Source organism: Cotesia glomerata, linkage group LG9, assembly GCF_020080835.1.
Source record: "Cotesia glomerata isolate CgM1 linkage group LG9, MPM_Cglom_v2.3, whole genome shotgun sequence".
Lineage (NCBI taxonomy): Eukaryota > Metazoa > Arthropoda > Insecta > Hymenoptera > Braconidae > Cotesia > Cotesia glomerata.
The window spans coordinates 3406349-3429151 of NC_058166.1; the positions used below are offsets into that span (position 1 = coordinate 3406349).

At 29.4% G+C, this 22803-nt stretch overlaps 3 protein-coding genes, 1 long non-coding RNA gene and 1 other non-coding gene across 6 annotated transcripts; 4 read left to right on the forward strand and 1 right to left on the reverse strand.

Annotated features, from left to right (window-relative positions):
- LOC123272080 (disintegrin and metalloproteinase domain-containing protein 7-like) lies at window positions 1-16657 on the reverse strand. Of its 2 annotated transcripts, none has more exons than XM_044738718.1 (10): window positions 16389-16657; window positions 16266-16308; window positions 4879-5084; window positions 2864-2962; window positions 2617-2779; window positions 2309-2523; window positions 1718-1878; window positions 1395-1574; window positions 1112-1243; window positions 1-100 (listed from the first exon to the last, which is right to left on the reverse strand). In XM_044738718.1, the coding sequence occupies exons 1-10, from the start codon at window positions 16455-16457 to the stop codon at window positions 40-42; spliced, it is 1329 nt and encodes a 442-aa protein (XP_044594653.1). In that variant the 5' UTR covers window positions 16458-16657; the 3' UTR covers window positions 1-39. The 2 variants fall into 2 exon arrangements, with proteins under 2 accessions (XP_044594653.1, XP_044594655.1); XM_044738720.1 differs by lacking the exons at window positions 1-100; window positions 1112-1243; window positions 1395-1574; ... (3 more) ...; window positions 2864-2962; window positions 4879-5084 and adding exons at window positions 13009-13230; window positions 13601-13732; window positions 13863-14042; ... (3 more) ...; window positions 15018-15116; window positions 15712-15917 and having other exon boundaries at window positions 16389-16528.
- On the forward strand, window positions 7430-7502 carry Trnak-uuu. Its single transcript has one exon. It is a non-coding gene; the product is annotated as a tRNA-Lys (tRNA).
- Window positions 16658-18197: 1540 nt separating the features above from the next.
- LOC123271720 lies at window positions 18198-19154 on the forward strand. Its single transcript, XM_044738113.1, has one exon. It carries the CDS (start codon window positions 18198-18200, stop codon window positions 19152-19154), a length of 957 nt encoding a protein of 318 aa, XP_044594048.1.
- Window positions 19155-19914: 760 nt separating this feature from the next.
- Window positions 19915-20952, forward strand: LOC123271721. The gene has a single exon (XM_044738114.1). It carries the CDS (start codon window positions 19915-19917, stop codon window positions 20950-20952), a length of 1038 nt encoding a protein of 345 aa, XP_044594049.1.
- Window positions 20953-21345: 393 nt separating this feature from the next.
- LOC123272088 lies at window positions 21346-21679 on the forward strand. The gene is made up of 2 exons (XR_006511018.1): window positions 21346-21465; window positions 21544-21679. It is a non-coding gene; the product is annotated as an uncharacterized LOC123272088 (long non-coding RNA).
- Window positions 21680-22803: the final 1124 nt, after the last annotated feature.

The window sequence follows — 22803 nt, forward strand, 5'->3', positions numbered from 1 at the left end:
GATCGATTAATTATTATTTAATTTTTAATGACTCACATATTACACATTTCCTGTAAATATTTTGATGTTCGGTTGGTCGGACATACACGTTGGGTTTTTTCTGTAATGATAAATAAGAAAAAATGATGATAATCAAAAGTAGAAAAAAGTTTGGAAAATCTAAAAGTGCACACCTAATAACACTCATTATTTCTTAAGCAAAAAATAAATTGTGTAATTGATTTTTAAAAGGAAAAAAAATAATTAAATAATTTTTTATAGCGTATTTTCTATTTTTTTTTAAGTATGGCGCCCGAATTTTTTGTTATTCACGCACTCAGTCGAAAAGAAATCTAGCTTGATTAAGTAGCGCCTTAGTCTTCACGTGAGAGAAATAAGTAAAGTTCTTTTGATTTTGTACATGTGTATCATAGTAAATTTTAACGAAATTCATAAGAAAAAAACTACGTAAACTAGGCTACTGATATGAAGTACGGCACCAGTTTATCGAATTCTAGAACTAATGAAAAAAGCTCGGTCTCGATATATGATTTTGTTCGAGAGTAATCGTTGGTACATACAAAATCAGCGAGTGACATCATTTCACGTAAAAAATGATCACATGATATGTAAAAAATATTAAATACAGTTACTAAATTTCTATACAAGCAACGTCAATATTTTCAAAGTAAAATGGTCAATTTTAAACGCAACGCTAAAAATCAAACTATAATTATTAATTTGCTTAGACTGGTAAAATATATATTTTAAGAGTAGAATTTTTACTGTTTCAAATGTTAAATTCTTCGAGTGTGAGACCTTCTCTTTCTCTTCATAGTGTAGACTAAATATTGAAACGGCAGTTTTTACTGTTTGAAACTGTAATTTTTTAAGATGAGAGAGTCGTCATTTACTATGGTGACAGCTACTGATCGCATTTTCGACATTAAATTATAAATTGTAGCTTTTACACTTTCTACATTGTTTTGTAATATTTACATTTGTGCCATCCCGATATTCACTATACTGTTTGAAACTATAAAAATTTACCGGAACCCGAGTTAATTTTACAGTTTACTTTTTTCCGCGTGCCTCACGCGCTTCGCGCTATGAGGCATGCAAAACAATTTACCTTAGAAAATTTTTGAATGCTTGTATTGTACATTGTGACCATTCGAGGTGAAGATTCGTATGCTGTGACGATGCTGCCATGATATAATTTCCTGGACCAGTACATATATCATCATCATGATCAGCTCCAAATCTAAAAGAATTTTTGGAATATTCAGTATTTTTATTACTTATGACGAAAAAAAAAGAAATGAGGATAGATTTTAAATTTTTAAACCTGACTTCTAATTTTGTATCATAATAATACCTAGTATTATGATATAAATGAAGTGAAAAATACTTACAAGTGACCAACTTCATGGGCTGCTGTGATGATATACATGTAGATTCCAGCATCTGACACGACGCCAACTTTGAGTACTTCCTGGCGACCGTAATCAGTTACACAGGCAGTACCTTTAAACGCTTCACCATTGACACTAATCGTTCCTGATTCTGAATAATATGAAGGTATTGTTTGTTTCCTGATGACACAAACATATTATATTATGCTTCTAGCTTTAGGATCTTTTAAGAATTCTAAAGCTGAGTTTGATTATTGAGAACTAATTCTAATTATGGAAAAGAAGTATGACTTGGAATAAACGAATGTAATAAAAATTCTTACGATATCATTGTTATGCCCAGATCGTAGCTGTTAATGGGAATAATGTGATTGTGGTGAAACAACCATCTCTTGAATAAATTCAGTGAAGCGTTTATGTCCACATTCTTCACGTTGTTGACGTAATATGAACTATCAGACAAGTATTTCAATGAATCCGGACCCTATTAGACATTTAAGAACAGAAAAAAAATCGTTAACTTTTAAAAAATATTTTCATATCATCACGATTAAAAATTTCAAAGTAAATACAGTTATATTAAAAATAAATTAATAAATGAATCAAATGGAAAAAAAATTGAAGCAAAAGTTACAATCATCACATCGTAATTCAGAACCAGACTTCCATTATCATCACTTTCATATTTTTACACATTAAAATTTACGATAGTAGATAGTTAAGTTGAAGATGTTGAAGTCGGGTCCTGTATATATTTTTTTATACGTCCTGATACACCCACATGCAGCTTCATATAAACATCAGGCTTCATCAGGACATATTGGACTTAATTATAAACTTAAATCTTAAGACCAAAGATAAAATTAGTTTTTTCATAAAATTAGTTCGATCATTCCAACAAAAAAAAAAATTACCGTTGATATAACAATTCCCGCGATATTAAATTTGAATTGAGGACTGCGGAGGCCTCGGTAGACCATGTCAATTAGATTCCAGCGGTGCAGCACGTACATCATTATTTTATCTTCTCCAATATTGATCAACAATTGATAATCGACGACCACTAGTACTTTTGGATAGATAATTTTTGGAATCCGGGACTTTTGCAAGTTCTGATAATAATTATACGCTGGTGAGAAAAAATTAATGAATGGTTATTCAATGATTATCCTTACTGATTAATTATCTTCTATAAGAGTTGTCCTTTAACGGTCATACTTACGATAAGGAAGATACTCAAGCGAGTTATCGGCGTGAGACGTTAGGTAATTTTCATTCAGAAAATACTCTTCGGTAGTTCTTCCGTCATTGAATTTATAAAATTGATACACCTGGTTCTGTGGGTTCCAAATAAACAGTAAACTTTCTGAACCAATGAATCCTCCCTGAAATTATAAATTTTTTGTAAAAAATTGGTAAATTTATATGTATCTTGATATTTGAAATCGTTTGAACGATAATTATCTTACCTTAATTTTTCCAGCCCCATCGGGAAGAATTTCAATGGTCACCGATGCAGAGTGAGAGGCTTCTTCGAATGTTTTTGTGTTTACAAATTCATCCATATCCTAAACATAAGAATATTAAATCATTTACGTTATTAATGGTTCCTTACAAATACAATTCAGAAAAATTATAGTTAATATTATCGTCCATAGTTATCATAAATAAATTTTTTTATCTCAAGAATGTGGACAAGATAGGATCATAATAACAAATTACATTATTATTTCTGCTTAAATAGCAGAAATAATAATGTAATTTGTTATTATTATTCTATCTTGTCCACATTCCTGAGATAAAAAAATTTATTTATTCAAAAAAATATTTTTTTCAAGTGAAAAATTTTTCATTCGCTCAATTATCAGACATTGGTAACCGGTCAGAAAATCCAAGGCAATAATGTCCATGGTAATAATCTTCGATTCAATACTATCCAATTACAAATAAATCCAACAAAATATGTCCAGTCACAAATATATCCAACGTTAATTAATGCCAATGATTTAATTCATATTTGTAAATCAATATGTACAAATCGGTTACCGGTTATAAAATCCAAGACAACAATGTCCAAAAATAATGTCCAATCCAATAATATCCAATTGCAAATAAATCCAAAATAAAAATGTCGAAACGATGATCATGGTGATAATGATGATGATGATGATGATGATCATGGCGATTATAATGATGATGATGATGATGATGATGATGATGATGATGATGATGATGATGATGATGATGATGATGATGATGATGATGATGATGGTCATGGCGATGATAATGATGATGATGATGATGATGATAATTATAAGGTGAGGAAAGAAAAAAAAATAAGAGGAGGTCCAGGGGCAGAGCCCCGGTGGGGGTGGGGAGCGAAGCCTCTAAGTTAAAAAGTCAAAAGGCCGAATGAGGAAAGAAAAAATAATTAGAGATGGTTCAGAGGCAGAGCCCCGTTGGAGATTGGGGGACGAAGCCCCCCAGTTAAAAAATTAATAATGCTCCAACATAAACGAATTGGATGCTTTCACTATTGAATAGTAATAATAAATATTTAATGATTGGATATCTTTGAATTGGATATTTTTCCTACTGGACTTTAATGTTAAATAATATGTGATTGGATATCTTAGAATTTGATAATTTTACTATTGAACATTAATAATTTTTAATTTCTGATTGGATATATTTGAATTGGATATTTTAACTATTGGACATCAATAATAATTAATTATTGATTAGATATATTTGAATTGTATATTTTTACTATTGGACATTATTCAATGGGATATTTTTGTCATTGGATATTTTTTCATTGGATTTTATTGCAATGGATATAATGACCTAGAACCCTTATAGGGTTATAATTAACGTTACTTACACTGATCTCTGAAGAGAGAATCGAATAGTACTCCACCGGTCGAAATCAGTAGATTTATTGACATATCTTTTAAAAATAGAAAAGATAAATATATACAGTTATGAAGCCTTAAGACAGAAGTGAGAATTTAGAATTTGTGAATGTCTGGGTTTTGAACGATTTTGACCGGTAGAAGAGCATTCGATTCTCTCTTCAGAGATCAGTGTAAGTAACGTTAATTATAACCCTTTAAGATGTGACTAATTTTAAATGAGCGTAACGCTAACTATACACCCTTTTGGCTCTCCAACTAAAAGTTATGAAAAACAATTCTTTTTCTCACCGTCAACTTAGAAATCTTAAAATTGTGATCTTTCTCCGAATTTACAATAACTTTCAATTTCCAAGGGTAGAAGCTTAAGCCTTTGAATTTCCGAAGCAGAAACTCAGAAAACAAATGTAACCCTTCACAATAAATTTTCACACTTGGTTTTACCGAGACAGGAGAGCGTATAATTGAATGTATCCCTTTTTGACTTTAGTAATGCGAAAACTTGACACTTGAAAAATTTTGCTTCATTATCATCACACAAAAGCTAAATACTATAAATCTTTACTTACATTATTGCCATCTATCCTGTATGTCACATCAGCAGCTCTAAAAAGCCTGTAAACTGGCATAGCTGAACTAAAAAATGCACCTTCTCTTTCTGTCAACAACAAATTGATTTCTTTTCCAAAAGCTACGAGGCTGATTGAAAATTTATCAGTCGTTGATCGTTTATGTCGCGATGAAAATCTAATTTCACCTTTTTCACAATCTGCATCTGCAAATAGTTATATTTTTATTTAAAAAAAAATTATTTTTGTGGATAATTTTAATTTCAATCATCCCTTTACACTTAGACACTAGACACTAATAATAAATGTTTGTATATTCAATTTGAACAAAAAAATTTAATTTCAAAATATTTTAAGTAGGGTAAATACCCCAATAGATAAACACCCCCCAATAGATGGACAGATATTATTTCTAGAAGCAATTACATTAGTTTTAAGAACAAAAATCTCAAGCCGTTATTTTTTTTATGTCTACAAGTAGTTCTGAGAGCGAAAAGTAATTTTTTTTTTAACTTTTTATTTAAAATAATAGCTTAAAAAAATTATTTAAATTGGACGTCTCGAAGTTTTGCTCTGAGAGCGCCACCACTAGTAAGCATGTGACAGATAGCTGGTGGACGTTATTTCTTATTATTATTAAAAATAATAAAAAAAGTAAGATTTGTACATATTATTACGCTTATATTTCACTAATAAAGCTAGAAATATAATATTTTAATGATAAAATCGAAAAGAAATAATAGAATTTAGTGTCCATCTATTGGTGACACTTTTCTGACCTTTATCCAATAGATGGACATTGAGTTTATATGATGAATTTTCTTATTTTTTTTTTTTTTTTATTTCATTGGTGGATCAATGTGAAAATAAGAGTAAAGATTATAGCAAATAGACATGTACTGAAAATGAAAGTATTATTATGATTATTGAAGAAATTGAAGAGAAAAAAGAAAACGCCGAATAAAAGTGAAAATTGAGAGAAGGAAATTTAAAAGCAAAAGAGAACAGGCCTATTAAAAGGAAGAAGAAGACAACATAAAATGTTTTTAACGTTGTGTTTTATAAATTTATATTGATAATTTATTAATTATTAGTATTCTTTATATTAATATATTTTATATGTTACTTTACATGAGAAAGCATCACGTGTTCAAAATTAATAAAATTACTTTATGATGTATTTTGAAAATTACCATCTGATTTATCACCTTTTTTCTATAATTTTATCAAGCTTTATTTTTTAGTGGAAAAAATTAATAAATTAATTATTTCTGATATAAATAATGAATCGAAAATATCGCTTGTAAGTAGTGTCCATCTATTGGTATTGACTGTCCATCTACTGGAGATTTTGTCCATCTACTGGGGTTTTTAATTTTTTCTTACATTTTTCTTTTTTATTAATTACTACAACGTTTTACGAAGTTTTACTTATTTTTTCCTGGTTAATTATATATTTTTACATGAATATAATTTACTTTATCACAACTTATCTGTATATGACTATATTGTTTTTTTAATAAAACACGAGAGTTTGCTTAACCGTCCATCTATTGGGGTATTTACCCTATTATGTTAAAAATTTTCACATCGGGTCATTTGCACTTCATTCATTTTAAGAAGTTTTTACAGTTTAATATTGAACTTTTTCACAGTATATTAGTAAACATTGAATTATCATAAACACCAATATCATACCTTTTACTCTCTCCCCATCGCATTCTGAGCTGTTGAACCTTATCTGAAAAATTGAATTAACTAATTAAAAATCTATATTTAAAAAAAAAATAAATCACGAAATAAAACTAATTTTAATTCACCTGGGCAGGATAAACAAATGAAAATTTACTGACTAGCAGCCAAATAAAAATAACTTTAAGCCCAAACATCTTGCACCCGGCTGTAACAACAACTGACCATAAACTGACACTGTATTATGTTGCGGATCTTTGTGCACTCTTGCAAGCGTTTTTGACAACTCACCGAAGGTCATTGTCACGTGCCTCTGAAATGACAATTAAAGGACCCAAGGTGCACTCGGAGCGTTACCTATCGTACTTCGTAATGTGTTAAATCATTAAGGTTCGTATTGTTAACGATTTTTCTGAAAGTATGAAAAATGCCATCGGATAAGTTCGACGACTATCAGATAATACGATTTTCAATTTTGTTTGATGCTATCACACTGTTTCCTTTTTCTTTTTCAATGGAGAAATTAATGCCCCACACTACATCTTAAAATAAGTTGATCTATTCAGAATCCTTAAATAAAATTGGGATGAATGTATGTGAAGTCAATTTATTTGTGATGTGATTGGTTGAATATATCATAAGCATGAAAATATATGCAAGCTCTATATTTAGGCGCGTGCTTACGCGTGCATGTTAAGTTCTAGTAGATAAAAAATTCAAAATTCTCAAAAAAATGTCTTAATATCACAACATCTTGATTACAGGAGTGTTAAGAGCTCAATAAACGTAGATTTTATGGTATATTTCTCTTGTTTGGGAGGTTATGTTCATATTAAACCCACTAATTGCACGCATTCAGGCTCGGATAGCTCAGTCGGTAGAGCATCAGACTTTTAATCTGAGGGTCCAGGGTTCAAGTCCCTGTTCGAGCGATTTTTTTTTTCTTTTTCGCAAACTATTTCAAATATATTTACTAAATATCCTAAAATAAAATTGAAATGGATATATATAAAGTCAATTTATTCGTGATGTGATTGGTCGAATGTATCATAAGCATGAAAATATATGCAAAAAAATGTCTTACTATCTCAACATCTTAATTTTAAGAGAGTTGAGAGCTCAATAAATGTAGATTTTATGGCATATTTCTCTTGTTTGGAAGGTTATGCTGATATTGAACTCACTAATTACATGCATTCAGGCTCGGATAGCTCAGTCGGAAGAGCATCAGACTATTTCTAAAAAATCCGTGACTCGTGTCGGACGTGCTTATAACGCTGCTCGACATCATCGCCCATTTGTGAATTAACGCACTCGAAATAAAATTCCAGTGCCCACTAAAAAGAAGCAGAGCTTCTAGTACATAAAGAAACATATATTTAGTAAACAACATCACAAAATTTATTAATAAAACAACAAAAGTAAAAGTGTTACCGCCATCAATGCCATCCAATTTGGCGGCGGTCACACAACAACAAAAAAGACGCCACTTAATATTGTACTGGTTAATTCAATAAAACTTCTATAAAAAAAAAAAAAAAGTAGAGCATCAGACTTTTAATCTGAGGGTCTAGGGTTCAAGTCCCTGTTCGAGCGATTTTTTTTCCTTTTTCACAAACTATTTCAAATATATTCAATAAATAATTCTATAGAAATTTGAATTGCGCTATGCAGACGACTCCTGGAACATTTCGTAAGATACAAGCTCAAAACGCTCGAAAATTTTTAAATCAAGCAATTTTTTTACATACATTTGCAAGTCGTTTGAGCTCGAAAGTCTAAAAGCTGTATTGACAAAACCTTTTCATCATTTTCAATTGTATATCATTTTTTTATTCTTATTCAGTTGGCCCACTGGATAAGAATAGACAGTGCAACTAGATCATGGGTAAAATTACTCCCTCTTCAAAACCACGTGCCCGTCGCGCTAACGTTAGCGAGCATGTCAGTGTGTCGGAAAACCGAAAAGAGCCGAGAGAAACCAAATTCCGCCTTCAAATTGAGGAGAATAATGTTCTCACCTCTCAACACGTGGAACAATATTTATTTGTAAACAAATAATTCTCGTAAACAATGATTAGGTTATTTTTGTTAGTAAACATTTGTTATAAATAATTATTTTTATTATGAACTATTATATACTATCAAAAATAATTTATTTTTGCAATAAAATACCGAAAGCCACGTGGTTGAAAGCGTGATTGAGCTTCATTTTCTTTTTTTCTTTATTAATTATATTCTTGTTTTTTAAAAATAATTTATATCATGTAAGCAACGCTATTCTTATTGCCAAGGCTGAAGGCTGTCGAGTATCGTGAGGCCCGAGATCGGTGACGTAAGGTCTTACCCCCAGCCCTTGATAAGACTCGCCCCCACTCAACGAGGGTTGAGAGGACTACGAGAGAGATTGTTAGAGACATTCCGACGCCACCAGTCATTGTCATCCCTTAATTATATTGGCTTTCATTAGTTGTCTCATTCCGTAGTCATTGTCGGGTTATTACTTGTAGATGTATAAATAAATATGAGTGTTATATAAAATATAAACCTCGAGTCTTACAATCATTAGAATGAAGATATATTTTAAATTTTAATCAGTGTTTTAAACATGAAGATTCAACAAAAAGTTATCTACGGTAAAACCTTTGGCGAATTTCGGCTGCCCAATTTTAAAACACAGTAACTGCAAAATTTTTATAGCTAATTTTTTTTGAATATTGCTGATTTTTTATAACATTTAGACCTTAATTTTAAGTATTTTTTCTTAAAAATATTAATATTCAAGTATTTTCTATTCATAAATCAAATTTTTCATCAATTTGGCAGGCAAACTTTTTTTTAATAAGAAAAATTGTTAAAAATTTCTAAATGTTAGTTACTGTGTTTTGAAATTGGGCAGCCGATTTGTTTGACAGCTATTACATAGAAATATGAAATATAAACAATCCTTGCGCATCTGATTAATGATATATTCAGGAACTATAGATCTTTTTTGAATCAATAAATAATCTTTACAGTCATTTTCAACAACTATCTGAAAAAAATTACAATTGGCACGTAGTATGTTATGTTATATAGTATTTTTTAATTATAAATATATAATATATTGGTTACAATAAATAAATACATAAATATTAGAGTGGTCCAAAAAAAACATTTTTATTTTTTTTTTCAAGTGCTGCTGTCTCAAAAACTTTTCTTAGGTATGAAAAAAATTCTCTCCAAAGCGCAGCTTGATATCTCAATTCCTAATGAAGCTCAATGAATTGTTATTTTCCCATTTAAATAACACGTAAAAAAATTTTATTTACGTTTTCATCCGGTAAAACTACGAAAAAATTTTTTTGTATTTTCGTCAATTATCCTTCTAGGAAATTTAATTCTCTAGAAAAAGTACTGAAGTAGTTTTTTCGTAATCTTAACGAGTAAAAAGTTATTAAGCTTTAAATACTCGCAATAAAAGAAAATTCAATCAGATATGATTTTAGAATCCATGTTGTATCACATTTTCTGTTTCAAAGTATTTGATTATGTAATTTATATTTTTTTCTTAAAAACATGGTATACAGTCTGATATCGGTAATTCAGTCTGGACCAGTGACAACAAATGATAATTTAATAATCGGTTTGTTTATTTGAACCACATGTAAAATGCACTGAAGGAGATTACCAGACTTTGTAAATACTCTAACCACTGCTTAAAAAATTTTAACTAGATAATTTACTTTTAGCACTCTCTTGCGGCCTACATGAAGATATATAGTAAATTAAATTTTTTGTTGACAATTAGTTTTTTACCCTAACCTAGCTGCATTTTAATAATTATGTCTTATAAGTCATATAAACTAAAATAAGAAAAAACCAAAAAATTAAATCAGTCTTAAAGATTATATTGGTTGTAAGTTTATTAGCAATTTCTTTATAGTTAAGCTTGTCTATTTAAATATGTGATGACTCCTGAGATTAGGCAGTTTTACGCACGAACTCTACCTGTTTATTTATCATTTTTTTTTTTTAATGATTGAATTCAAAAATAAAAAAATCAATTCCCGAAGACTTCTATTTACGTACTCCTGCAAAGTTTCATGATTTTTCATTCGGTCAAAAAATGTCCCAGCATCATGTTCAAAATTTAAATATTCACCTGTCCTCCCTGTCCTACATGTTCTTAAATAAAAAAATTTACTTCAGTATACATCCGGAAGTACTAGCTTGCCCTCGATTCAGATTCCGTAATGAAATTCAAGTTCAATTTTGAAAAATCACTGCTCATAGGAAAAAATATCTAAATTGTAATGAGAGAAATTATTCATAATTCACAGTTAATACTTCATCTAAAGACACGTGTTAATTATATTAGAAACAGTCTAATTTGATAAATTTTGAAATCATTACATACAGTTACCAAAAAATTTTTCGAAAAGTTGCTTTGAAACTATCTTCGTTTAAATTTTCTTTTGTGCGAGTATTTAAAGCTCAATAACTTTTTACTCGTTAAGATTACGAAGAAACTACCTCAGTACTTTTTTGTAGAGAATTAAATTTCCTACAAGAATAATTGACAAAAAATACAAAAAAAAATGTATTTCATAGTTTTACCGAATGAAAACGTAAATAAAATTTTTTTACGTATTATTTAAATGGGAAAATAAAAATTCATTGAGCTTCATGAAGAATTGAGATATCAAGCTGCGCTTTGGAGAGAATTTTTTTTTATACCTTAGAGAAGCTTTTAAGATGATAGGCAAAAAACTATTTTTTTTTGGACCACTCTAATAAATATGCTTGATTACAATCGTATACAAGAACATAATACATCAACAAAGATTCAAATTTTTGGAGTTTACTCCTTAAGAATCGATTCAGAATGGCATCTCGATGATTTTCGAAAAAAATGAAGTTCCGCTTGCAAAAATTACAGAAGTTATTAACGATTAACTAAAAAAAAAAGGGGTTTAGTTTTTTGCAAATATCTCAAAAACTAATAAAGATTTTTTCAAATTTGAAAAAAGATTCAAAAAGAGAAGAAAATTTCCTAAAAAAAGTTCTAACTCTTAGAATTGTAGGACTAATATTTATAATTTTCCCGGAGGGTTGAAAATTCACCCGAAAACGGATACTCCAGTTTGCGCAAGCTACGCCACCTTCGGACCTTTAATGAATAAATATTATTTAAACTTATTAAATATGAAAATTAAAAATTGAAAAAATTCAGGCGTCTACAAGACAGATCAATGAATAATAATCCGTGGTCAAAAAATTTTTATCGTGATTTTGCAATAAGTTATCCATTAATTAATTTACAATTTTTTGTAACACGAACATTAACATTGCAAGTGCGATAATTGTTAAACTATTAATATAAGAATTTTTTTCCGTTCGTGGAGCTATTTTTCAAAGGTCTTAGAATAGATTCCCGTTGGAAAAATTAAAAAATTGTTAATTTTCGTTTTTTTACTAACAATTTACCAAGGTAAAAAATTATAAAGCTTTATTAAACATTGAAAAAAAAATTTTTTTTATACACGGAAAAAAGAAAACTCGAAAAATTACAGTATATAATGCAACGTGGCACTTCGTGATAAAAACTGGAAAAATTACAGTTTCAGATTGTAATTATTACAGATTTTATAAGAATTACATTGTAGAGTGTAATATTTACATTGAAAGCTTTGAATATTAAATTAAAAAATTGAATTTAGAAAAATGTTATTTCAAACTGTAATTTTTCTAGTTTTGATTACAACGGGATAGATTTTACATTTTATACTGTAATTTTTCGAGTTTTCTTTTTTTCGTGTAATATTATTATTGATCCATTTTCTTATGATCAGAAGCTACTTAAAAATGATTTTTAATAATTTTTACCTCTTATTGTTTAAAAAACTTTTATAAACAAATGCGTTGTTCATGAGATAATTCAAAATTTTTTTTGATAATATAATCTTTGATGATAATTATGATTAAAAAAAAAAAAAAAAAACAGTTTCTTAAAAAAATTTTTTTATTGCTTAGAATGCATTTGTTCATTAATAATTAATTGCAAAGGTTATTAAGAATTAACTGAAAAAGGGGATTTAGTTTTCTACAAATATCTTAAAAACTAATAAAGATTTAAAAAATTTTTTTTTAAATTCAAAAGGAGGAGGAAATTTCCTAGAAAAAAGTCTGGACTCTCGGAACTGTAGGACCAATATTAATAATTTTCCCAGAGGGATGAAAATACGGCCGAAAATGGGTGCTCTGGCTTGCGAAAGCCATGCCTACTTTGAACACTTGATTAATAAAAATTATTCTAACATATTGAATATAAAATTTAAGAAATAAAAAAAATCAGGGCTTTACTGGATAAATAAATGAACAATAATCCGCCTAAAAAAATTTTTATCACAATTTTTCAATTAGTTATGCAATTATTAATTAATAATTTTTCTTCTGCTTGAACATGTACATTGCAAGTGTGATAATTGTTAAACTATAACTATTTGAGATTTTTTTCCTCTCTTGGAGCAATTCTTGGAAGGCTTCAGAATAGATCCCCGTTCGAAGAATTGAAAAATTTTTTATATATCACTTGTTATTGAGTACTTATGGATTATTAATTAATCTATTTTCAGTATTTACAATTTCGGTTTATTGTACAGACATGTTGGATTTTTTCTGAAACAAAAAAAAAAGTTTAGTCATAGAAAACAGAAAAATAATGCAATTAATGACAATTTCCAAAGTCTTAAAAAGTCCAGTAGTCTTGAAAAAATTTGTCATCAACGTAATTTTCGGAGAGGACTCTTGGAATTAACTTGAATTTTTCAAATCATACATACATGAAACAAATTGTAAGAAAAATTATAACTGTCACATCGTAATCCAGGACTAGACTTTCATAATCTTCACTTCCAAAAATTTTGAAGTGATGATACTGACTAATCTTAGATTATGATGTAACAATTGTAATTTTTCCTACAATTTTTGTTCCATCTGATTTTTCGGATCAAATCTAATTGTTTTTTCTGGGTAGAAAAAAATTTACCTCAAAAAATTTTGAAATCCTTCAACTGAACACTGTGACCATTCTAACACCCTCGTTGAATGCTTGATCACTCCTTCCATGATATAATTTGGTGGACCGTTGCATATTCCATTATCATGATTAGCTCCAAGTCTAAAAAAGGAAATAAAGTTTTTTTTTTACACAAATAATCTTATTAAAACAACAAATTTTCAAAATTTTATAGCCTGGTTTGAAATTCTATGCTAAATATCATAATATAAAAAAAATGAAAAATACTTACAAATGGGCAACTTCATGAGCTGCTGCAATTATATCAACGTAGACTCCAGCATCCATTACAATACCGACTTTGACTACTTCTCGGCGATAAAAATCGGTTTCACAGGCAGAGCCTGAGTATGCTGCACCACGTTGAGGATTTAACGACCATCGTTGATGGTAGTTAGGTTCCGGTCTTTTTCTGATAACAGAAACATATTAGATACTCTGGCTCTAGCTTAAGGATCTTTTAAAAATACTGAAGCTGATTACGGTTATCAGTTACTAATTTAAATAATAAAAAAAAAAAAAAAAAAAAAAAAAGGAATATCAATCGGAGTAAGCGAATATGATGGAGATTCTTACGATAACATTGTTATGGCCAGATCGTAGCTGTTGATTGGAATAATATGATTGTGGAGAAACAACCATTTTTTGAAAAAATCCAGTGAAGAGTTCATGTTGATTTTCTTTCTGTTGTTTATGTAATATGAACCATCAGAAAAATATTGCAGTGAATCTGGACTCTATAAGTAATTTAAAAAACAAAAAAAAATCATTAATTCCTAAAAAGTTAATTTTTTCATCCAGAAGAATATATTTATAAAAAATAAAAATAAATACCATTGGTAAAATGATTCCTGCGATGCTAAATTTGATGGTAGGGCTGCGTAACCCGCGGTACACTATATCAACTAGATTCCATCGATGTATCATGTACATCAATACATGATCTTCATGAATGTCGATCAACATTTCATAATCGACAACGACTAGTATTTCCGGATAAATAATTTCCGGAATGGTGGTCTCTTGCAGCACTAACTGGTCATAATTACTATACGCTGTTAAAAGAAAGTGCATCAATGATTATCTAATAATTTGTTATCTTTAATAAAAGCTGTCATTCCAATGTCATACTTACGGTTATAAAGATACGTGGGCCAGTTGTAAGTACGTGCTTTTGGGGATTTGTGATTCACTGTATAATACTGATCATTAGTTTGGTCCTTGAATAGGTGGAAATTATATATCTGGTTCTGCGGGTCCCACATGAAGTATAAGTTTGCTGAACCAATGTATCCTTCCTAAAAATGTAGATTTTTTTATGATATCGGTGCATCCAATTATATTTTGATATTTTTAATTGAAATTTTTAACACAGTGGCTGTCTTACCTTGATATATTCATTTCCATCAGGATGAACGGTGACAGTCACTGATGCTGAGTGATTGATATCTTCGAATATTCTTACGTTTGCGTATGAACTCATATTCTAAATAAAATTTATTAGATTATTTATATTGCTAACGGTAACTTGAAAATACCTTTTATCAAAAGTAATTTTTTTCCCAAATTTTGCAAAAGGTAGATAAAAAAAATCGGTAAATATTTACAAATGGGGTCAACCATTTTCATTTTTTATATTAAAAACAAAAAAGTTAATTGTCAAAATTTTAACAAATTTTTAAAATTTTTTTAAAAATTTATAAATTTTTAAAAAAATTGTGATATTCGACTTTTTTTTTTTTAATCGTTCGATTTTTTATGTATTTTCCAAAAAAAAATATATCAAAAAAAGACAAAATAGAAATTTTATCCAAAAACATGAGAGCCAAATTTTTTTCTAACTTTTGAAGGCAAAAAAGTTATCGAAATCTTTAATTATATCTGTCACGACATTTTTTATCATAAATAGGCTGTAAATAATTACCAAAAAATCTACTTAAGTAAGAAGAAAATTAAAAAAATTTTTTTCCCAATCTACTTTAAAATGTAAAAAAAAATAAAAGCTAATTTAAAAAAATTAGAATTTTTAGCATAAGTAATAATCATCACACAAAAACTGAACATTGTTAATTTTTACTTACATTATTGCCATCTACCCTGTATGTTACACCAGCAGCTCTAAAAAGCCTATAAACTGGCGTAGCTGAACCGAAAAAGGCACCTTCTCTTTCTGTCAACGATAAACCGATTTCTTTTCCATAAGCTTTGACGATCGCTGAAAGCCCATCAGTTGTAGATCGCCTACGCCGCGACGAAAATCTAATTTTACCTCTTTCACAATCTGCGCCTGCAAAAAGCCGAATATTTTGTTAAATTAAATTACAAATTGCCCTCAAAAACTTTATATGGCTGTGTTAGTTAATTATAACTAATATTTTTTCAAACAAGAGAGTTTAATTTTGTCTATGATAATTATTATCATTATAGATATTATCTTGTCAAGAAAATTGTTAAAATTAACAAAAATTACAAAGACCATTTTTACAAACTTTCTTTTTTTTTTCAAAAATTTTTAACTAAAAAAAAAGTCCATTTCTTAAAAATGCTATAACTTGTTTTTATATTTGAGAAAAAAATTTCAGAAAATTTTTTTCAGCGTATTAGTAAACAGCAAAATACTATAACAAAATTTTACCTCTTATTTTCTGCCCGGCACATTCTGAGCTCTCGAATTTTGTCTGAAAATTTGAATTAGCAAAATAAAAAACAATTTTTTTCAAAAAAATCAAATTGATCAATAAAATAAATTAAAATTTACTTCAGCGGAATAAACTAACGACAATTTATTGACCAGCAGCCAAATAAAAATAAATTTAAGCGCGAACATCTTGCACTAGCCTGTAACAATAACTGACTATAAACTGAAACTGTATTGACTATTAGCTCTTTATGCGCTCTTGCAAGTACTTTTGACAGTCAAGTGAAGGTCATTATTGTCACGTACCTTATATATAGTGTTCATGGGACTCGTATATTGTAATATCTTAGGCCATTATGGTTCATATCATTAACGTATTGTCTGAAAATTCGAAAAATGTTAGTATAATGTTCAACAGATGTCAGCTGACACGATTTTAAAATTTCGTTGTACGTTATCGTATTTTTTCCTTGTTCTCTCAGATGTTTGAAAATATTTTTGTTATCAGAAAATATTTTCTGGGTTGAAAAATAAAGATGACAAATTAATATGCTCGAAGATATTTTTTTAATTACTCAAAACATATCACTTGAGGATATTACCCATGTCAAATTTAATCAAAAAATTTTATTGGAATTTGTTGTGATGATAGAATTAATGATAAATGAATTCTTCAGCACGAGCAAAAGAAATAATGCAGAGCTAAATTCTTTTGGATTTTTGTTTTTTTTTTTTTTTGTTTTTTTAATTATTCTTAGTATATTTAATCCGAACAAAAACAGTTTCACTGTAAAAAAATCACGCCAAGTCCACGTTCATAAGACTATTAAGAAAAAAAAATTTTATTTCTTTACAAAAAGATATAAAATAAAAAATTAAAAAATCCAAAATACAACCGATATGGTTGTATATGATTTTCGGAAATTAAAAAAAATTTTGTTGTAAATTTAAAAATTAAAAGAAACAATTTTGGAACGTATTTAGTGTGCGTGGTTACGAAAAATTTCACTTTTTATGAAATTCCTAAAATCTATCTACTAGGACTTTTAAAAAAAAATTGAAGTACACAATGACGCACACCAAGTACGTTCCAAAATTGTTTCTTTTAATTTTTAAATTTACAACAAAATTTTTTTTAATTTCCGAAAATCATATACAACCATATCGGTTGTATTTTGGATTTTTTAATTTTTTATTTTATATCTTTTTGTAAAGAAATAAAATTTTTTTTTCTTAATAGTCTTATGAACGTGGACTTGGCGTGATTTTTTTACAGTGAAACTGTTTTTGTTCGGATTTCAGTATTTTTTGTAATTATAATAAAAATTGACAATTTTAATTTAATACATTTCCGGTGGCAAACTATCCCCTTTGAGCTATAGTTCATGTAAAAGATATTCTTGCGCCGCCTGGCGTGTGTAATTGCAAGCTGTCAAATCCACAGATTCGGTAGAATCTGGCGCCAAGTTCCGTTCAAATCCGTTGTAAACGGAGCGCCAGACTACCGAGTGTGTTTACTGTAAGCAGAACGGTATTTCGAGGTTGAAAAATTTTATTTAATTCGACGGTACTTCTTGTTCCTAAATTTTATATTATAACAGTAATTCATACTTTATTTTACTGATATCAATTAATTATATTCAATTATAACCATTAATTTACTTGAAATTATTAAATTTTATCAGCATAAATTATAGCAAGCTCAAAAATTTCGATCCTGACTTTTTTTCGATGTAAAAAGTGACATGCCACAGACTAAGTAATTCGAGAATGCATGGTAATCCTCCAATAGATGGGAAACTACAGTTAAAAAAATACTCTTGCAGTACACAAGCAGAACTCAATCCTGATTGTTCTACATCTGATTTCATAAATACTACTTTAGGGGTTCCCCAAGGATCTATTCTAGGCCCCATTCTTTTCCTCATTATGGTTAATGGAGTGGCTAAACGGTTGAAATTTTGTAAATATGGTCTCTTTGCTGACGATAAATCGGCTTATTACCATTTCAATCCGTCTCAATTAAATGACGCTACGCATAAATTAAATTCTGATGCTCAAGCTGTTGCTGATTGGGCTAAGGAGGTTGGCCTCGAACTAAACCTTGTGAAGACAAAAGTAATGATCCTAAGGAGTAATAGGAAATTGAAGATTCTCAAGGACTGTGATCTTCCACAAATAATCATCGATGGTAATGTTATCCCATATGTCAGCTCAATTAAACATCTGGGTGTTCATTTATCAGCCAATCTCTCCTGGGATCTGCACGTTTCGCATATTTCTCGTAAAGTTTATGGTGCTCTAAATAGCCTCAAATATAGGAAGAATATTTTATCTACTTCAACTCGAAAATTACTGGTTGTTGCAATGATTATTCCTATCATTGACTACTGCTCTTTGGTCTTGATAGATATATCGAAAAGGCTAGATTATAAGCTACAGCGTCTAATAAACAATGGCATAAGATTTATTTTCAATCTGAAGCGTGATGAACATGTTACACCTCATAGACGCTCTTTACAGTGGATCACAGTTAAATCGAGGCGGTATTATTTCTTGGCTTGTTTTTTGTACAAACTCTTCAGCTCTGGTGAACCTAGTTTCCTCAGAAGCCTATTCGTCGAAGAGTCACCTAATATCAGACGTTCCGAGAGAGTAGCTGCCAGAAATAATAACATCACATTTAAAATTCCCAATTTTTCAACTGCTTCTTATGAACACTCATTTTTAATCTCTTCAATACGTCTTTGGCGTGAATTACCACCTGATGTCATCAATGCACTTAGTATTGTCACCTTCAAGACAAAAGCTTATAAATTCTTCCATGACCTTGAGCTCAAGGAGAGCCTAATACCTGGTACCATTGAGGAAATTTCAAGTTGTTAAATTTGGTATAACTTGCAGTGCATTAAATCCAACTTAGTCTGGCAGTTATATTATATTTTTAAATTCCTTGTTACTCTTATTTCATTTCACTTTGACTGATTGTAATTAGTTGATTATTTCTTCTAATTTAAATATTGTTAATATGTTTATATAGACCTATTTATACTCTTACATGTACTTTATACTACTTACTTTTGTATTTTTGCCATTTGGCTGATGCCTTGGCATTCAAATCGAATAAATAAATAAATAAATACAAACAGCAGCGAATGCGTTGATTAAACAACTGCAAGAGAGAGAGATAATTGATGAGATCACGGGAAAGTATATGCGTATGTATAATGCTTTACCTCCTAAATTATATGGGTTAAGGAAAACGCACAAAGTTGGCTGTAAGTTGAGGCCAGTTGTTAGCAATATTGGTTCACCGGGTTATGAAATATCGAAGTTTGTGCATAAAATCTTGTCTCTATATGTTTTGAGTTTTGAATTTAATATGAAAGACTCCTTTCAATTCGTTGAGAGAATTAAGTCTGTGTTGGTGGATGATGATTACTTACTCATTTCTTTAGATGTAGTTTCATTATTCACTAATGTGAAACAAGACCTAATACCTAACATCATTAAAGAACGGTGGAATGTCATAAAAGATTTTATCAACCTGGACCAAGAACTCCTATTAGATCTCGTGAAGTTTTGTTTTCATTCTGGGTATTTCCTGTTTCAAAGGAATTATTATATACAGAAAGAAGGCTGCTGGATGGGTAGTCCAGCAAGCCCCGTGATTGCCATCACTGCAGTGGATTATGTGATATCAAAAGCCCTGGAGAGGTTAGATTTTGAGATTTCGGTTGTAGCAGCATATGTGGATGATGATCTTTTTCTCATTATACCAAGGGATAAAGTTGATAGGGTTGTAAATGTGTTCAATTCAATTAATAAAGACATCCAATTCACAATTGAAGTTGAACAAGATGGTAAAATTCCGTATTTGGATGTGTTGGTGGAAAGAACACGATCTGGGGAACTCAGAACTTCATGGTATCAGAAACCATATAGTTCGGGGAGAGTTCTGAACTTCAAATCAAATCATCCTCTGAGCCAGAAGTTAGGTGTAGCACAAGGTTTTTTTAACAGAGCCATACGTCTAAGTCATGCGACTATGGTGGCTGTAAGTACTGATAAAGTGAGACACTTGCTCATGAATAATAACTATCTGTCATCGCTTCTCAGTAAGTGTGAGAAAATTACTAGTAATAGAATTAGTAGTAATTTGAGGATTGATGCTGGTTTGAGAGGGTGGTCGTTCTGTAAGTTTCCCTATATCAAAGGTTTGTCACCCAGGATTGGATGCTTGTTCAGGCAGACGAATTGTAAATTAGTTTTTTACAATTCGTGTAAAATCAAGGATCTCTATAGCCCTCTAAAGGATCCAGTTGATAAGTGGGATAAATCTTGCTTGGTGTATCGGATCCCTTGCACTTGTGGCAAATCATATATAGGACAAACGAAACAGAAACTTAGGAAGCGGATTAATCAACACATCAACGATTGCAGGCCTGTCAACATTAACAAGAGTAATATGACGGCATTGGCGGATCATCATTTTGAGAGTGGGCATGACTTTCAGTTTGACGCTGCTCAGATTTTAGACTATGAATTTCATTTTCTAAAACGTAACATCAGTGAGATGTTTTTCATCAAAGTGTTTGATTGTGTCAATTTTAGGTCTGATACCCAGGGATTAAGTTCATCATATAGTGATATCATATCAGTGGCTAAAAGATTGATGCAATAATTGTTTTGTGATCTAATGTTTTTTGTTAAATTTCATTTTTCCAAAGGGGTTTTCCATAAGGGTTTCTTTAAAAAATTTTTTTCTTTGGAAAATATTTTTTTATTTTTTTCTTTGAAATGTGATTTTGAAAATATTAAATAGCAAGAATTTTTTATAGGGATTACTTTAAGACAATTTGTATTTATTGATATGACAAATAGTTTTGTATTAATGAATATTTTTTTTTTTTAAATCATAATCAGTTCAAAATTGGGAGTCGGCATAGTAGATTTAAGAAGTATAACTGTTTTTACCATTACAGTTGTTTACGCTCAGTCTGTTGCTGTCTGTCTTGTATGTAATTATTGTAATTTTATAACTGATTATTGTTGACTAATTTACTTAAATGGAATGGAGATTGACTAAGTTTCTTAATATTATGGTTACCACTTGTTTGACTTTATGTATATATTGTCAAACGATGAAAAAATTTTTCGGAGTTTATTTTGAGATACAACAGTGTTAACCTTAAATGTAAGATTTTTAATGTTTTAATTTATCTTTTTGTTATCCTTGTCATATTGTTAGTACAATGTGTTTTCTTTTGCACAGTTTGCCTGATGAAGTTGTGAAATACAACGAAACGTTGCAACATTTAAAAAATTTAACACTGAGTTATTTTTATGGTCCAAGTTCCTGATAATTTTCATTATTATTTATAAATTATGGATGATAACAGAAGTCATAATTTTTTAACGTTGTTTCCAAAGAGTTTCGAAAAAGTTCCGCAAAAGTTCCGCAAAAGTTCCGGAGAAGTTCCTAATAAATTTTAAGAATTTAAAATTTTTCGTTACTCAAAAATTTGAAAGTAAACTTTTTTAATGTTGTTTCCAAAGAAAAAGTTCCGCAAAAGTTCCGGATCGTCTCATAATCAGAACTTTTCTGAGGAATGTTTCCGGAACTTTTTTTTTACACGGGTAAGACAAAAAAAATTTTCTTGAAATTGTTAGATGTTTGTTATTTTCACAGTCATGAAAAATTAAATAGTTATAAAGTTGATTTGTATTATTAATTATATTTTTATTGCACTAAAAAAATAAAAAATAATTTTTTTTTCATTTTAAAAATATTGTAATTTTTAATAATTGATAAAATAAATTTTAAAAGTTCATTATTTTTGTCCACTATGATTTATTTACCACAAATAAATCATATCTTTACCATAAATAAAAGATTTATTTTACGCAATTAAATAGCTCAAATATGTTATATATTTAACAGAAATAAATATTTATTTGGCCATATCCAAATATCTTATATCTTTGGCACAAATAAATCTTATTTCGATCAAATATTTGTTTTTTTTTGTGTATAAACATATAATTTTCCCTCATGGCTAAATTGGTGCCTAAGTCATTAAGTCTGGGTCCTTTGATGGAATTTGACATATTGTCTGTAAGCTGCAATCGATTGGCGCCGAGATAGCGGCTATGTTTAAAGAATTCTTTTTTATTATTATTGATATTTTTTGAACTTATGATTGTGAGGTCAACGAATGACATCTTGAGCAATAATTATCTTTTTACGAAATCTTTCAATAATTCAGAGAAATAAAATATTTATGTGGATTTAATTTTGATGGAAAAAAGATTATTTCTGATGATTCGGAAAAGTTGTAACGGTTTCGTAAAAAATATTCATGCAATCCTAATCGCAACCAAAAAAAATTCGAAAAAATTAAAAATTTCGTCTCTTGTATTAAAAAAAAAATTTTATGTTATTTTTTCATGTTATTCTTCGAAAAAATTAAAAGATTTTTCACTATCTATTCTATTCTACAAAATGGATAGTAATTTCGAACTCATTACTCCT

What these genes read in the sequence shown, in the direction of transcription:
- LOC123272080 (XM_044738718.1), bottom strand. Translation starts at nt 16,457, where the DNA reads ATGTTCGCGCTTAAATTTATTTTTATTTGGCTGCTGGTCAATAAATTG. An exon ending in ACAGGATAGATGGCAATAAT is followed by an intron (nt 2,963 to 4,878) that starts GTAAGTAAAGAT and finishes TCTTATGTTTAG; the next exon opens with GATATGGATGAATTTGTAAA. An exon ending in CGGGAATTGTTATATCAACG is followed by an intron (nt 1,879 to 2,308) that starts GTAATTTTTTTT and finishes AATGTCTAATAG; the next exon opens with GGTCCGGATTCATTGAAATA.
- LOC123271720 (XM_044738113.1), top strand. Translation starts at nt 18,198, where the DNA reads ATGGTTAATGGAGTGGCTAAACGGTTGAAATTTTGTAAATATGGTCTC.
- LOC123271721 (XM_044738114.1), top strand. Translation starts at nt 19,915, where the DNA reads ATGGGTAGTCCAGCAAGCCCCGTGATTGCCATCACTGCAGTGGATTAT.